This window comes from Brienomyrus brachyistius, chromosome 22 (assembly GCF_023856365.1).
Source record: "Brienomyrus brachyistius isolate T26 chromosome 22, BBRACH_0.4, whole genome shotgun sequence".
NCBI classification, from domain to species: Eukaryota; Metazoa; Chordata; class Actinopteri; order Osteoglossiformes; family Mormyridae; genus Brienomyrus; species Brienomyrus brachyistius.
The window spans coordinates 13,444,588-13,461,307 of record NC_064554.1 but is presented as its reverse complement, the minus strand read 5'-3'; the positions used below and the strand labels follow the sequence as shown (position 1 = coordinate 13,461,307).

Below are 16,720 nucleotides of genomic sequence, written 5' to 3'. Positions count from 1 at the left end.
GTAAACAATGCTCTGTAATTAACGCAGGCACTATATAGTCCCACGGCGCGTGCGGAACAGTGCATTACGAACCACGCTGTGGCGCTATAACAAAATTGCACACTCCATGGACTGTGTAGTTTCTTCTTCCATGATTTGCTACGATCTGACATGCTAATTGCTAACCATACGATTACCCCTTCGGTCATGCAATCCTGGTATTTATACGAGTTAAAGCAAAATTGAACATTCGCTAATTTTATGCATCTTATGAGTCTGACTGTAGAAATTTCACTCGCAAGTTTTAATTAAAAAAAAATGCTCCAACCACGTCGCATTTAACATTACAGCGTAGTAGATAAATATAAATCAGCATCACCTATGGCACGGATTCATCAGAAACAGTGACATACGCAGCGTTTTTATATAACCAGTGCTTTTATTTTACCTTTCGTAAGTGCACATGCTAGCAGCAGATCATACTAATCAGTACAACAGCTTTGAGAAGTTTACATATGACAGGGAAAGGATTTTTTGCAGGACATCAATACTGTTTTGTTAACAATTAAAAACGCATTTACATGTTAGTTTACACTACTCATATGTACAGTATTGCAACTTAGAAATTACGAAAAGTGTTCGGTACTAAAATTCCTGGGTAACTTTAAAAAACAAAGCACAGATTTGGAGAGGCTGAGGTCAGGGCGGACGGACTGATCTGGGAGCGGCGTCTGGAGGATATGCAGGGCGTCTCTTCCCCTTTACTGGGAAGGAGGTTGCAGCTGCTTTCCCCCTTGGTCTTAAAGGCTGTGTGCTGGTGTGTGTCCTCCTAACATCTGAAATAAGACACTTAACCCCCCTTGGTTGCGAGTGTGAGTCACACCTGGACCGTCCGCAGATACAGGTGAGGTACATTCCCCAAACAGCATATGGTTCTCCTGACCTCCATTCCAAACGGAAATCCAGCAAAGACATCAACAAAGTACAGCGGCTCAGTTTCCTAATCCGCTTAAGCTACTCGCCTGGTCTGTCGTCATTCTTTCACATAATTCACATTTTTTCCCCATAGTGCAATTCATCAACCCACTGCTCAGAAGGCTGCCGAAGTATTTCTGCCCAGTGCTCCCACTATACACGAAGTACAATGCGAAACGACGACAGGCCAGTGGGATGCGTGGACTTGGGACAGAGCAGAGATTACAAAAATGACTTGCATAATAAATAATACACAAACATGAAATGGAGAAATGTAACAATCCTTTTTTTTTGGTGTCCTCGTTAAATCCCTGTTTTTCATCCCTCCTCACAGTGTCACACACATGGATTTGCGCCTATAGCCATAGTCTGCAGCCAGTGGCAGGTTGACGTACATACATGCTGACAGTAGTTCAGAGACACAGGATCTAAAGAGGCCCGTTGATTACAGTGACCCTAACCCTCCACTGCCCAGACTGCTGTTTCATCACTGCAGTTTCCACTCAGTCAGGCTGATCCGTCACCGTTCTCTCTCTCTCTCTCTCTCTCTCTCTCTCGTTCAGCCTTTCATTCTGTTTATACATCAACCATAACATAATCCATAACAGATGAGTACGTTTCAGAAGAGATCCTTCTGTTTCATTAAACTTGAACTGCACTATTTAACTTCACATTTTAGTTGTGGGATGAACAGACTGGTCCCAAATTAAGTGCAGTGCATGGGAAAATTAGCATATTTTATGGTAACGCACATGAATACTGGTTCTAAAGTGCACGGCAGTGCATGATCACTACGGCAGATCCCTTTTCAGTCCACAGAAATCCACGGAAATCAACACCTACTTGCGAACAACTACCAAGCTAAAACCATGTCAAGTTTATCGTAATAAACATTAAAGATGCGTAAGATACGCTTAATAGCCTTTAAAAGGTAAACACACCCATTGTGTGCTTAAGCATCAATTAGTGCCTATCGATTTGCTACAATTCTAGTAAAAGATGGTTACATTGTATTATTTACATGTCACTTTCGCCATTCATTGAACACTTTGATTGAAATAACTTAAACATTTTTAATACACTTTCATGCATTTATACAGTCAGACATCCGTAGAGATATTCAGGGAAAATTACCTGTTACAAGGTACTACAGCAGAATCCCTACTGGGATTTCCCAAAATGGAATAAGCCTGAGTGTTTAACCACTACGCCACCTGTTGCCTGAAATGATTCATTGTAACCTCTGGTAAGCAGAGGTAACATTCCACTGAGGTATGGATTGGTTTACATCAGACCTGTTGTGGTTTTCACACTATATAAAAAAGATTTAGCTTCATACTAATTCACCTAGCACAGGCCAATCAGAGTTAGTAACTATTAAAGTAACTCCCTGGGAGAACTGAAAACACTGCCTGGATTTGCAATCGAGGGCCTGAAGATTTGAAGAGCCCTTACCTAGTATATGCGGTCAGCCAATGCTATGGCAGAAAGGCTTAGAGGTAATATCAATATGGTCTGTTGACTGAAGTGTAAAGCAACACAAGCAGCATCGCACACTTACCGAGTTCCTTACGTGACAAGACGACTTCATTACCACTTGCAGATAACACACCGACTATGAGTAATATTTTCAAATGGATAATCCTTCACAATAACATTATTAAGGAAGACGTTATAGTGCTATGGAATCATGCAGAATTATAATCGATACAATGTCACCAAAGCCGTAGCCAGGATTTTTAAAATACCGAGGTCAGAAGTGATACCCCTCCTAGCTGTGCCCTGGGATGGATCGTGGTTATTGGAGTTGCAAAAAAAAATACTGAGGACTTGACCTCAGTGCCCTCAATGGTAGGTACAGGCATGAATTTGATGGTTAATGCCCCCTTCTGGGAGTTGGAATCCAAAGTCAGCTGTTGGGAGAATACGGAATCCAAGTTTCAATGTTTTTTTTTCATTTTATAAAGAAACTACAGTGAAACGGGCTCTTCTGGAACTGAGTGAGGTGGTGATCTTTCATTGGACTGTTGGTGTAGCTGTCTTGTTTTGGTGACCTAGGAAGTAAACCAAGGCACACTGTGTCAGCTCATATCCTTTCAGCTTTTATCAGGACATCAATAGCTTTGTTTGCTGTGGTTCTCACTCAGGTCCTCTCTGGTCTTGCGGATGCAGTTGAAGATCTCCTGGAAGAGAGCCCTGTACTCCGGCGGGGAGGTGTCCACGTCGGCACCCGGAGTCTCGGCGGAGGAGGTGGAGCGACGACGAGTTCTGTCGGTGCCCGCGGTCTGTACGGCCGTGTGGCTCAGCCCGTCTGCCACCTGCTGACAGCGGCTGAGCAGTGCGTCGTAGCGGGCCTGCAGGGCGCTGTACTGCTCGTCCACCTTGCGTAGGAGGGAGGAGCCGCGTGGCCGGACGGCCTGGGAGCGCCGAGCACAGAAGCGCTCATGTACTTGGAGAAGGTCCTCGGTACTTGGGCTCCTCAGCAGATTGCCATCACCAGGATGCCTGCCCTCAGGACCACCCACGTCAGACTCTGCCTCCGACTCTGCCCCGGACTCCGCCCCCGTGTCAATCTCCTCCTCATGCAAGGGGGTGAGGAGCGTCTCGGAGGACAGCCTGCCTCCCCGCGCCCTGGCCCGGGCTGCCTCTATGCTCCACAGCCGACGCAGCTCCTCCACCTGCTGTTCCAGCCGCTGCCGCCGCTCCCAGCAGCCCTCCAGCTCAGCCAGTCGCTGTCCCAGGACGCTGCTGTCCTGCGCCGCCAGCTCCACCTCTTGCTCGGCCACCTGCCGCCGCGTCTCCTCCGCCCGTAGCTGCGCCCTCAGCGTCTGCAGGGAGACCTTTAGGGCGGCGTTCTCCTCCTCCGCGTTGGCGAGGTCGACCTCGGTCCAGCTGCAGTCTGTGTCGTGTCTGGTCACAGCCATGAACCCTTACAGTCACGCTCACCAAGGCCCTGCCCAGACTGCCCACCACATAACCAAATCCCCGACACACCTAGGAGGATTTTACATGCACGTTCACTTTGGAAGCACTGCTGTTAATCACTTTTGCAATTTACTTTATTTTACTTTAAAGTAACCAGTTACAGCAAAACAAATTCCTTGCGCTTAGGCCGTAGATGGCTAATTGACTCCAATTATCGTCATTTTGCAAATTCTGCATTTTGCATATTCTGCAAAGGGACAGTTTACAGTGGTGAAACGAACTAGCTGGTACCTAAAAAGATCCCTGCTGTGAGTTTAGGAGAGGAAACCAAAACCAGAAGATGGCGTCCTGCTGTGATCTAGTCAACAATCTAACTCAAACAGGGTATTTTGGGTCATCTTGAAGCTTGTCGGAACTGGAGTGTTCTATCTGCTGTCATCAGTGATGGCTGACTGCCATCTAAGAGTGTACTCACACGAGGCAATCCATACCACGCCTAAGCACGTCTGACCTCCAAAGTCTACTTTGTTTGACTAGTGTAATCGTTCCATACCATCTTCCCTGCCCAGAATTACTTGAAGAGGTGGGATTGGGCACGGTTCAGTTGGATTTGTGTACGGTACATGTCTAGTGCCATCGCTGTCCCAAGCACAGAACACAGACATTCCTGCAGGTACCTGGTTGCAGCAAACATTTAACAAACATCGCTCTTAAGGGATCACTTTGGTGAGCGTCAGAGGTGCAGTGTTTGCTGGAAATTTGGGCTGATGTGAGTATCCAGGAACAACTGGATGCAGCCCACAGAGATATTTGGTAAAATACGGGACTGTGTTCTTATGCCTGCAGCACGATTAAATGGAAATCACCGCGTTGCATGCTCGATAAATCTGCGAGAGGGCTGTCATCGTGTCATCGTGCCCAAAACGACTACAAATAATCCTTAAAATAAGCCCATTAATAATGACGTCCACTGCTGTGTAAAAGCACTTTTCTTCTCAGGCATGGTGCAAGACTACCAGGCCACGTGTCAGCACCCCCTAGTGGTCAGAGCTGTGATTCTCAGGTACTGATAGAAGAAAAAGGCAGTGCAGGGATTCTTTCTTGGCGATGTGTGTGCAGAGTACAGCACTGATCAGACGCACCGGTGGTGCAGGGTGGGAGGGAGGTACTCACTCAGGGGGGGTTTCCACCATGCAGCACATGCCTGGGGAGGCCAGGCCCGACACCCACTCCGACGGATCCTTGTTCCCGCTGCCCAGCTGGGTGGATCGGCTAGTGCTGTCTGGCTGGACGGATCGGCTAGTGCTGTCTGGCTGGGCAGGCTTCAGGTCCTCCACCTGCTTCTGCAGCTCCATCATTTGTGTCTGCAGGCCCTCAATGGTCTCTGATAGGCTGAGTGTAACAAAGAAGCAGGCGTGAACGTCTCAGACCAAAGGCCCTGGTTCATAGTTTAAATTATTATAGTACATATGGCAAATATCGGCGGCATGGTGGTGCAGTGGTTAGCACTGTCGCCTCACACCTCTGGGACCCGGGTTCGAGTCTCCGCCTGGGTCACATGTGTGCGGAGTTTGCATGTTCTCCCCGTGTCGTCGTGGGGTTTCCTCCGGGTACTCCGGTTTCCCCCCACAGTCCAAAAACATGCTGAGGCTAATTGGAGTTGCTGAATTGCCCGTAGGTGTGCATGTGTGAGTGAATGGTGTGTGAGTGTGCCCTGCGATGGGCTGGCCCCCCATCCTGGGTTGTTCCCTGCCTCGTGCCCATTGATTCCGGGATAGGCTCCGGACCCCCCGCGACCCAATAGGATAAGCGGTTTGGAAAATGGATGGATGGATGGATGGCAAATATCAAATCAAATCACATTTATTGTCACTTCACTTGTACACAGCTGCAAGCCTCTCGAAGCAGCCACAGTATGACACAAATTAACAGTCAAAATAGAAGTATAAATATATAACACTTAAGACATTTGACAAATCTATGTGTGTAGTTGCTTGAGGGAGCTCGTGACAAAGCTGCCATCTTCGGCGCCATCTTGGTTCAATGTCCAGTTGCAACTATATCGCGATGTGATATCATGCAGCCCTAATAGTATGATATACAAGATGAGATATGATAACGGTCCAGTTCCTTGACAGATGCCCCGCCGTCGAAGCTCTGTCTCACCACTGTATCTTCTGCTGGGCCATGCGGTTCTCCAAGACCAGCCGGTGGTTGTCCTGCTCCAGCTTTTGCGAGGTCAGCTCCAGCTGGTCGTAGACCTTGGTGTGCTGCTCGCTCATCTGTCGAAGAAGCTCCACCTGCCTGGACAGGTACTGAGAGGGCGGAGTGAGAGGAAGATGTGAGTATGGGAGAGTTCAACAGGAGCACAGGGTAGGACAGCCAGCCAGTGGTGAGATGCAGGTTACTAACCGACTTTATGGTTCCATATCGCTCAAGACTAATATTACTGGTGACAAGCTTACATGAGTCGGCATTAACTATTATGCGTATACTATGGAACTTTCTTACGCATTTTGAATGTTTAATAAGATAAACTTCATAGTTTTTTTAGCTAGCTGGTAGTTGTTCACAGATTGGGTGACTTCAGTGGACTTCTATGCGCCCAAAAAGGCATCAACTCTCATAATCATGCACTGCCGTACACTTTAGGAGCAGTATTTGTGCATTTTGACAAGTTACCATCAAGTGTAATTATCTATCATTAAGGAATCCGGCATGGGTGTGGGGGGGGGGGGGGGGGGGGGGGGGAATGTCACGCTTTTGCTCCCGTTCCATGCAGTAAAACATGACAAAAACATTGCGTAATGTGGTGCCACATATTTACAGACAGCAAAGATTAATGCAAAACACTGAACAAAACAGGCCTCATCTCTGCTGTTTACTTCCTAGCAGAGCTGATTATCCACCTATTAACCCTCTGAAATTCTGCTGCTTCTGTACATCTTCTTTATTAATATCGTTGCAGTTTTCCTTTTTAATCATGATCAGCACGGCTCAAGCTTTTATTTGTTTTTTCTTTCAGCTTATTTCCCCGCTGTTCAGAGTTTAAACCCCTTCTTCCTTGCTAACCAGAGCAGGAAGTCGCTTCAGGAAGCTAAAGGCAGAGTTTTTCAGAGGAGCGGATGTAACGCTTTGTGTGTCAAGTTAGACGTCAAACTTTGTTCTATAGACTGCGGCTATCAGCATGAGCTGACCGGTGAACTATTGGAACGTGGCTTCCTAGACGAAAGCTCAGTGCTGACACAGAGGGTTAGGTCTGCCAAAATATAAGTACAGATTATTGATCCTCTTTAAAAACAAACACATCTCTGGCTAATATTCCCCACAGGACAGCTCGGTGACTTTCGGCTCTCTTCCCCCGTGCAGTTTTGGTCCTGCCGCCGCATCCGGAGTATCACCTCGATCTCCTGCAGCTGCTCCTGATTGGTGGAGTACATCTGCCGTAGCCCCGCCTCCAGCTCATGGTTGCGCTCCAGCAAGGTCTTACCCAGCTCGGCGGCCAAGTGGAGGTCTGAAACGCACACGGGCACACGGGGCAGAGCTGAGTGCTAGAATGCGCACGCCCATCCACTCACGCCAAGCGAGGTGGGGGTGGGACGACCGGCCCGTCAGCTGTCCGGGCGCAGGACGGGGTGACCCAAATATTATGAGCGCATTTTCATGCTTCAAACGCTTTTAAACAAAGGTAAATTATGTTTCATATGAATCCACCATTAAACATAATCCTCACTTATGTATTTTTGCATAGTTATTGTGTTAACACTAAAAGGCAAAATCCTGTATTTCCACGATTTAGAACAAATTCTTTCACGGCTGTCAGGAGCAAATACTCCTCCGAATTTTACTTTAGTGTCATTTGTAAGGAAATGTCAGAAACCACTTAATATTTGAAAAATAATTATCCTTGAAAGAAGAGTATTTTCACTCTTTAAATGTTCGAACATATAAAACAATTTTAGTATGTCAGCACGTAGTAAAAAAAAACAGTTGTAATTTCTGATGTCACGTTGATTTGGAAGCTAGGCTGTAGAACAAAAGCATAACTGAAAAACCTCTAGGAATTAAAGAGATCCTTTTGTCAGATCGATAAAGTTAGCTTTAATATATATAATGTTAAGAAAAATGGTCTGTTATCCTAGACAGAAAGATCGTCTCGTTTGATGGTTTTAGCAATACTTTAATACAATCATCTTTAGGACGAGTTGGTATTTTAGTAATAACCATTTTCCAAATGCTGTAAATCAGACAACGCTGCAGAATCTGAACAGCATTGTACATGAAATCACTGCATGTTTTTTTTATCTTTTATTATAGGATATAACATTATTACCACACACAGTGCATTTAAAGAGGTTTAACAGTTAAAAGGCGTTGTCTATCCAGCACACTTTATGCTGTAGTGCCATGCTATATGGGTGCGACCGATGCCCTTCAGATCACTGTTCCTTGTCTCTCTCCAAACCCCCCCCCCCCCCATCCTTTAAAGGGTCTCACCTCGCTTCACATCCTCCACGTCGTACCACGAAACATCCTTCTTGCCTTCGAACTCCTGCTCCAGGGTCACATCGGTTAACATTTTCACCCTGCCGATGTATTGCCTGCCTTTAACGGGCTTCTCTTGCCGGTCCCGTTGTCTCAGGCGACAAGCTTGCCGGGTTCCTTGCGGCGTATTAACATCCTCCAGCGGCGCGCCCGCTCTGCAGCAACGTGGCAGCCGCCTCTTTCCTCAGTATGCTAATTACGGGCGTGACGTCGCTACTATACTTGATTGATCATATTGTCAACCAATGACTAATAAGGAAGGCGGGTTCGGAATATAAATTGTCCAATAGCTGAGGCGCACAAACGCTTGTTGCCGGTACTTCCAGTTAAGCAGGTCTGAATGGTAGGAAAAACAAGCCGTGCTTTTTATATGTATGCAATTCAGACGGAATATGCACGTTTATTTTGCTTGGGGATATAAAAGTACAGCAAGTCATTTTCTGAAAGTACTACCTTTATATAATCCTTGTATTGTCAAGTTTCTTCTTCGGCTGTCTGTATCTGAAGGTTTAGTCGCTGGATTCTCTTTTGTCTGGTATTTTGGAGCACTCCACCGGTCATAAGGAAGGAAAAACGGCAGCACATGCCTTAGGGAAATCTTGCTAAAATCCACTGAAGACGTGATGAGATTCCTTGTAAGTTTAGGGATGAATCCGGCTGCTGTAGCATACAGTATGACCACGGTAGGAGCTGGGATGATGAACAGCATTTTCAGCTTCTATTACGTTAAACTTTTCTTGAACAAGTACAAGATATCCGAAGGAGATTTCCATCGGTCACAGGTGAGTAGGATATACATCATCTGTACTTTTGATTTGCAATTTAAAGCGAAATATTAGCAATTTATTCTCATTTCAGACTTTTACAGTTCATGCACAGTTAAACCTTATATAAATGAAAATAGCATACGTCTAGGAAATAATTGCACATTGTATTTCTTACTCGGAGTGCCGCTAGAGATTTTGAGCCCCATGAAAGCGTATCATATTAGACCCCCAACCCAGACTAATCCAATTATGCTCCACATTTTTCAGGGGCCCTTGGAATCATCCGTAGAGTAGCCCTGTTTCTTAAACCTGAACTATTTACTGATGTGCGGTATTTCCCTTTTCAGGTGATCTACATGATCTGGAATGCTGTAAATGACCCACTGTTTGGATACATCCAGGACAATTCCCGACTGCCCTGCTGCTCCCAGCGCAGACTGTCCATCCTGTACGGCGCGCCCCTGTACTGCCTGGCCTTCCTGATCGCTTGGTTCCCATGGCGAACCTATTCAGCGGGCGACTGGATGAGTGGCCTGCACCTGTCGGTGGCGCTGTGCGCCTTCGATGGTCTGCTGACGTTCGTGCTGCTAGCGCAGTGCGCCCTCTTTGCTGAGATTTCGGCCCGGCACCAGAGCCGCCTGCAGCTCGTGCAGTACAGCCAGGTGGCCTCCCTGCTGGGCTCGTCTAGCGTGCTCTTTTGCAGCCTGCTATCTCATAACATGGAAGATTTCGGGACCTTTCAGGGTGTGACTGTTCTGGTGGCAGTCCTGGCCTGCTGCTGTATGCTCTACACTGGTTTCCATAGCGACAGTCGCTACGACACCCGGAATGGTGCAGATGAGGGCGGGGCTTCTTCACGACCTGGCCCCGCTCCCGCGCTCTCCCTCACCGCCATTGGCTCCATGACCTGGCAGATCGTCTCCCAGAGGGACTTCCAGTTATTTGTGATCATGAACTTTTTCCAGGTCTTCATGGTGGCTTTCTGCAATAACTTCACTCTGATATTTGCAGAACACCTCATCCCTCAGGACGCCCTGTCCTCAACAGCTAAGAGCATTATGTACGGGGCTGGTTTCATCTGCCCCCAGGTGTGAATATCTATACGGTATATATGGTATTGTACTGCTCGCCAATGATTCCTCATCATTGATTCACCTCATCGTCAATCGGCTTCCTGCCCGTCTTGTCTCTTAGATTCTGGTGCTGAGTTCCCAGAGGCTGCTGCAGAGCCTGGGGTATTACAGGCTGATCCTGCTGTCTTTTTACCTGGAAGCAGGGGCTGCCTTGGTCATGCTCCTGCTTGGGCAGAGCCACTACTACATCCTGGCCGTCTTCATCACCTGCAACATGTGAGCACAGGCCCCAACTAGCTCTTTTTGGCTATAGGTGCAGCTACAGTGTGCAGAGGGAGCAAAAATGTGGACTGTCTGGCAGGGAGCTGGGAGGGAGCAAAAAGGTGGAGTGTCTGGCAGGGAGCTGGGAGGGAGCAAAAATGTGGACTGTCTGGCAGGGAGCTGGGAGGGAGCAAAAATGTGGACTGTCTGGCAGGGAGCTGGGAGGGAGCAAAAATGTGGACTGTCTGGCAGGGAGCTGGGAGGGAGCAAAAATGTGGACCAGGGCTGGGAAACACTGGCTTAACACATGAAAACATTAAACCGAAATAACATTTATTAATAAGCAGCTGATTAATACTCATCTGCTGCAGAGTAACTCAGTAACAGCAGCCATAATGTCAAATACATACGTCATGTAGAAAGCAGAGGAATAGTTGTTTACCTTTTAAAATAGAATGATAATGGTGCATATACGAGCGTTCTTGTGTGATGGATTCTTTTTCTGTATTTTAAGAGATGATACCCTGTATTCAAAGTTTTGTTTGTGCAGGAGATAAGTGATATTAATGGTTCTCTGCTCAGCACTCGGAAGGGCTGCACAGTGTGATTCTAAGGTGCCAGACTGCTAAATGTGACACAGTGAGTCTTTGATCTTTGAGCTTCATCGCTGCCGTCTTCCTCTTTCTTCTAGGGTCCTGGTTCAGGCCACTTTCAATCTGTTTAACTTGCCCCTGGCAGACATCATAGATTCGGATCTTCACACTTACAAACGCAGGTAATCACTTTAGTTGCCATGTTGTCAGTTCCACTCTGTCTACTTTAGGATGATCGCTGGTTGACTATCTGATCAGCAGTGAATGATCAGCAGTGGATGATCAGCAGTTGATGATGCTGTTTAGGCTTGGGCACTGTTCATTTTTTCATGCCTTCTAGACATTTTACCCCAGTATACAGAATAGGTCTGTAACTCCGGGATCAGGGAGAGCCCGAATGGACCAGCACTAGGGAACTGAGGAGACGCGTCACCCTTTGCTTATTGACACTGTCACTGCCTGATCTGCAGCTGCTTGAACACTAGGTTTAACCTACATCACGCAGCTACAACCGTGTATGACGCATTCACAGCGCATTTTGTTTTTTGCGACATTAACCCTACATGCATATTATTCTTTGACTTGTGTTTTTTACCTTTATTGAAGCTCATTTCACCTCTAACGCTGTGCACCAGAATACATCGCCTCAACACACCATCTCTGCACCCATTTCATAGAAAGACGGTTTTTTTTTACGGTATTAAAACTAATACCTTTGGGATTCCTAAGTACTGGGGGATACCGTCATACTGGGGGATACCGTCATACTGTCATACCACCCAAGCCTAATGTTGATGGTGAATGATTGGTTTTGTAGTCCTCTTATTCTGATGGAGTTCACTGCATGCCTATGTAGAGTTAAGCTCAGGCTCCCAGACTGACCTGGGCTTAACAGAGCGCTGCAGCAATAGTGTGACCTTCCCCCTCCCCCCATGACATGCCAGCTCGCCTCTGTCCTCCATGGTGTTTGGCACCAACGCCCTCTTCACTAAACCCGCCCAGTCTCTGGCGCCCATGTTGGTGGTGACTCTGCTCAACAAGTTCGGTTACGAGGATCTGAAGGACGTCGGCGTCGTGGCGGAGCCCAGGTACGTTCGGAGCACGTCGCACGTCCTCCCATCAGCGGTCACGGTGACTCTCTGTACCGCGCCAGCTTTCACCCCGGTGGCCTCGCTGTTAGCCTGCAAGCCCATCAGTACCCATAGCCTTGTCGCTCTCGGTTCCTCCCCAGCTCCCTGCAGATGCTCCACGGTGCCATGTTCCGCCTGGTCTGCCTGGTGCCCCTGTGTGTCGCCCTCTTGCAGTCTGTTGTGTGGAGGCCTTTCTCCATCAGAGAAAGCCACACAGTGGATGCCAAGTACGCCGAAACCTGAGCCGCTCAACACCGCAGGGATGTCAATTTGGGGTAAAATGTGAAACGTTTATGAATCACGATAAACTATTACTGAAGGCATCTCATGTAGTGCCAAGCCAGCTTTAGTCATGTGCTTCTGGAATTCCCTACACTAACCGATCACAGTGGACCTAACCATGAGATTTATTCTTTACTTTTGTTAATCGTAGATCTTTTTGAAACTGAAATCTTTGATTTATGTGCCTTTGATTAAGCACTGATTAAACCACATTACTATTGAAATAGAATTTATTATAGAAAAAATAAAAAATTTAATTGTTTTACTACTTACTGCAAGTTTACTCATCACTGAATGTATATTTTTGTTCCTTTGATAGTCGTTTGACAGACAGTGCATAACCAATTCTGCCAGATCATATACTCATTACACTGGTGATTACCCCTCCCCCCATCCAAAGATCACCCCCGAGTCTAAAGTAGAGATACTACAACTTAACCTGACAGGATCTTAACATATAAGTGGATCTCGGAGGTCTGGAGGAATTGCTGATCACTGACTGGAAGCGGACTTGCCCAGTGAAGCAGTCTGCAGCATTTCCATATTAAGGGTCCGCGGTGCCTAAAATTTCCCAGGTTCCTCCAGTTTCCCATAATTCCAGGCCAGGCATTCTGTGGTCACATGTTCTGGTACACAGTCTCGTCCACTGCATCAGAGCAGGTCAGCTCGTCCTGAAAGGGGTACAGAGTGGACTGTTTGCATGATTACGCCTCAGGTGGAACATCACTGCATGCATTGACACACCTGACAATCACGAGTATCCAGGCACAGAGCACTGGACAGTGAGATGCTCCATACTGCAAACAAACTGCCCATGTTTTTGAACTATGCTTGTTAGTGTGGAAGTGCTAAACCTGCAGATAATAGGAGAACCTCTAAACAGGAACTTAATTTGTCTATTGAGTCAGGCTGTTTCTGTGTCCATCCGCAAAAACACATTTTAACTCTGAATAGTCAAAACACTGCACTGGGGTTTCCCTTGGATTCAAACTAAGTCCTAGTTCTTTGTATGGAGTCTCCCAACTGGCTGTGATCAACTCGGAGTCATTTGTGTTTCCATGTATGGTTTGACTTAAGAATGTGGACGTCGGGTACCTTTGGCTGAGCAGGGGTCACGCAGTGTTTCTTCATGTGCTTTTGCAAGTTCCTCCTGCTGTACAGCTCTCGCACCACACTTCGGAACTGGGCTGATCGTTTGGGTTCGCCCTGCAGAGGAAGATCTGTCACAATCGCGGCATTCCCGCACCAGCCAAATGCACGTCGGTCGCCGTGTCTCAGCGTAACCCCACTGGCTGCTGAGATCATCCGCACTCCTTCCCCGTTGGGGTCATGCCATTGTGTAGGAGCCACTCACTAGGACTGTACACGTGCAATAATCACCAGGACGTTAGATGACAGGTGTAAACATTTGTGCCGGCATTGTGACGCCCAAAAGTTAGTAATCTGCATAAATTGGGCAGACGCTTATATTTCTTCAGTTCAATTAGTGGAGCATGCTACTGTTTTGGTATATCAGAGGCGACACGCACTGAAGTGACGGTGCAGAAAGGGACAGACCAGCAGCCATGACGTCTTTGAGAAGAGAAGACATTGTGGATAAACCAGGTAGAAAGACGTCGACGATGCTAATTGCACTTAATAATCCAACACGTTTAGTAAACCCAAGTATATGCTGAATTTATTCAGATTACTAACTTTTGGGTGTCACAGTACACCTCGTATTTAATATTATTGGCGTACTGCTGTAAACGTTCATACAGCACCGAAAAGCCGGCATCCGGACGAAATTTATGCCCTTCGTCCGAAGCCCTGGTGTTTATTGCGCATGCGCCAGACAATTGCGACGTGGTGTCGTGCAGCCCTCCCTGAAGCTGCGTCTTCTGAGACCTGACCCCATAACCATTTGGCGATTGGTATGATTCCTTAACCACCAGACCACTGGCCGCCCATCAAAAAAATACAGGCCGGGTTCCCACAAAACCACAAGCTACGGAATCTCAGTGAAGCACGAACCTTCCCACCGTTGCCATGTTCTCTGCCGGCGAAAGTGGCCGTTTTCCTCTGCATCTGACACACAGAGAGGAACCAGGTTATGGCCCAGTGAAGCTCAACCCAGGCTTAAAACTGCAGAGTTGACACATGATCTGAAAAAGACATTTACTACGTCCACGATAGTGCGTCCATATAACAAGAACCAACTAATGGCCCCTTTAACAGCTGTTATCTTACCTTCTTTAGGATAAGAAGGACCAGCAGGGCCAGGCTGTACAGAGCCAGAAGGCCAAACAACGTCCACACCAAAGCGTGCTTCACGTGGCTGTACTCTGCTCAACCAACAGAGGAGTGCAGATGCAGGTCCAGGGCAAAGTTAGCAAAAACAGAGCAGAATATTTTCCTGTTAGCGCTGGGCGGAGCACTAAGAAGCTGCTAGATCAGCAATGCATAGCGAGTTTCAGGTTTTATTGTCACTTGTTGCAAAGAACACAGTCAAATTCTTGTGCTGTGGTTTCAGGGTTGGGGACCAGGTACATGGGCAGAGACAATAGCACCAGCATCAGTGCAAATTAGGGACAAAATAGCTGGATAGTAAAAGACACGACAGTGCAATACAGTGCTGTGTAGGAACTGCAGTCACCCCAAGGCACTGAATAAGGGTGGGTGGCATCTATTATTTAAAGAAAGAAAGAGTCAATAAGGTTTAGTACGCAGCAAGGACCATGAGAACAGGACTAAAAGCCACCATTATTGCTAGCCACGGCATAGCTGCCTGCACTGACCTCTCACCACCAGCAGGGTCCCCCTTCCAATATAACGGCCCCCGCTCTGGGTGAAGTCGTTGACTATGACGCCACAATAGTACACGCCGCTGTCATTCACGGTGACGTTCCTGATGAGCAGCTCTCGTGCGTTCCCCTTAGACCAAAGACTCCTGCTGCTATTGGCCTCAAACTTGAACCAAACGAACGTCCATGTGCGATCAGCTACGCAGTCGCTGGTGCCGTTGACCTCGCAGTGAAGCGTGGTTTCAGCACTTCCTCTCCACTTGGACACCAAGTCTTGCTGCTGGATGTTGATCTGGCACGCGTGCACTGGACGCACAGGGGAGAGCAGATTATTGCGGGCACTTATACACGGGACAATATGACCAAAATCCCTCCCATTATATTGGGACAAAAGTTGCGACAATGGGGGAATCTGAATTTATCAAACGTGTGAACTAAGAATATGTAAAATTACCAGATTTTACATTGATGACTCTCTTCAAGAAACATTTCAATGATTACAACTAGGAGGCTAAGAGGCTTGTAACTTTGAGACATTTTTCACTCCTCGAAATGCTCAAGACTATAGAGGAAGTCACAGTTCACTTCAGTTATCTACTAATCAATTTACCAGAGCATCACCGGAAAAAAAATACAGGAAACAAGTAAGCTGTGGTTGGATTTATCCTCCACTGATCTTAGCGTTTACAGCCACCTATTATATGAATCCTCACCAAATGACATTTCAATGGACGATTTTGGACAAAACTGAGTTTTTAGGATACCCTAAGGCTGCTGTTCAGTCCTCAGAGGAAGTAACACTTCAGTTCAGATATATACAAATTCATTTTTCACCAGACAGTACAGCAAACTAAGTAAACTAAACAGTTTTAAATAGTTTACATATGTAAATGTCACCAATAAATTTAACTACATTTATTCAGCAGGAACTTCAGTCCAAAGCAATTTCCAAGTTACAGATCCGTGAGGTCAGACAGCATCCAGTATCCCTACAGAAGTCAAGGGATTAAATGATATATGATTACTCTGCCAGACACGGCTTTAACCTTGTGACCCTCTCGGTACAAGCACTGAGTGCTAAGTGACTGGTACACACTGCACTCTGAAAAGTACAAATAAGTGAACTTAAGAAAAAAAAACATTTACCTCACTGATTCATTGTTCTTCCTGCACTTACCTGTGCATGTGAGCATGAAAGCAAACAGTGAGATTAAAGACGTTTCCAGAGTCATGTTTGATACGTTGCCTGTGATCCTCCTTGAAGGTTCTACCGCTGTCTTGTGACTTGTTGCAAAACGAAGGAATAAGACTGAACTCTCTTTCTGTTTCATGCCCGTCTTCCTTCCTCTTGTGCGTCTCATCTATCCACTTTTTTGAAATCGGTCGTGTTGTGTGGTAACATATCTT

At 46.8% G+C, this 16,720-nt stretch overlaps 3 protein-coding genes across 3 annotated transcripts; 1 reads left to right on the top strand and 2 right to left on the bottom strand.

The window, feature by feature from the left end:
• Positions 1-398: 398 nt before the first annotated feature.
• On the bottom strand, positions 399-8,695 carry cdr2a (cerebellar degeneration-related protein 2a). The gene is made up of 6 exons (XM_048991374.1): positions 8,377-8,695; positions 7,281-7,393; positions 6,046-6,194; positions 5,053-5,271; positions 3,098-3,864; positions 399-3,008 (listed from the first exon to the last, which is right to left on the bottom strand). The coding sequence occupies exons 1-6, from the start codon at positions 8,456-8,458 to the stop codon at positions 2,971-2,973; spliced, it is 1,368 nt and encodes a 455-aa protein (XP_048847331.1). The 5' UTR covers positions 8,459-8,695; the 3' UTR covers positions 399-2,970.
• Positions 8,696-8,728: 33 nt separating this feature from the next.
• mfsd13al (major facilitator superfamily domain containing 13a-like) lies at positions 8,729-12,802 on the top strand. The gene is made up of 6 exons (XM_048991373.1): positions 8,729-9,206; positions 9,539-10,279; positions 10,386-10,540; positions 11,217-11,300; positions 12,063-12,206; positions 12,350-12,802. Exons 1-6 carry the CDS (start codon positions 9,048-9,050, stop codon positions 12,489-12,491), a joined length of 1,425 nt encoding a protein of 474 aa, XP_048847330.1. The 5' UTR covers positions 8,729-9,047; the 3' UTR covers positions 12,492-12,802.
• si:ch211-139g16.8 (immunoglobulin superfamily member 6) lies at positions 12,743-16,639 on the bottom strand. The gene is made up of 6 exons (XM_048991386.1): positions 16,491-16,639; positions 15,308-15,619; positions 14,760-14,854; positions 14,544-14,597; positions 13,626-13,736; positions 12,743-13,201 (listed from the first exon to the last, which is right to left on the bottom strand). Exons 1-6 carry the CDS (start codon positions 16,543-16,545, stop codon positions 13,148-13,150), a joined length of 681 nt encoding a protein of 226 aa, XP_048847343.1. The 5' UTR covers positions 16,546-16,639; the 3' UTR covers positions 12,743-13,147.
• Positions 16,640-16,720: the final 81 nt, after the last annotated feature.

Coding starts and splice junctions, on each gene's coding strand:
- cdr2a (XM_048991374.1), bottom strand. CDS start 8,458: ATGTTAACCGATGTGACCCTGGAGCAGGAGTTCGAAGGCAAGAAGGAT. Junction 7,394..8,376: donor CGTGGAGGATGTGAAGCGAG/GTGAGACCCTTT, acceptor TGTGCGTTTCAG/ACCTCCACTTGGCCGCCGAG. Junction 5,272..6,045: donor GCCCAGCAGAAGATACAGTG/GTGAGACAGAGC, acceptor TGTTACACTCAG/CCTATCAGAGACCATTGAGG.
- mfsd13al (XM_048991373.1), top strand. CDS start 9,048: ATGAGATTCCTTGTAAGTTTAGGGATGAATCCGGCTGCTGTAGCATAC. Junction 9,207..9,538: donor GAGATTTCCATCGGTCACAG/GTGAGTAGGATA, acceptor TTCCCTTTTCAG/GTGATCTACATGATCTGGAA. Junction 10,280..10,385: donor CTGGTTTCATCTGCCCCCAG/GTGTGAATATCT, acceptor CTTGTCTCTTAG/ATTCTGGTGCTGAGTTCCCA.
- si:ch211-139g16.8 (XM_048991386.1), bottom strand. CDS start 16,545: ATGACTCTGGAAACGTCTTTAATCTCACTGTTTGCTTTCATGCTCACA. Junction 14,855..15,307: donor GACCCTGCTGGTGGTGAGAG/GTCAGTGCAGGC, acceptor TTGGTTGAGCAG/AGTACAGCCACGTGAAGCAC. Junction 14,598..14,759: donor TCCTTCTTATCCTAAAGAAG/GTAAGATAACAG, acceptor TCTGTGTGTCAG/ATGCAGAGGAAAACGGCCAC.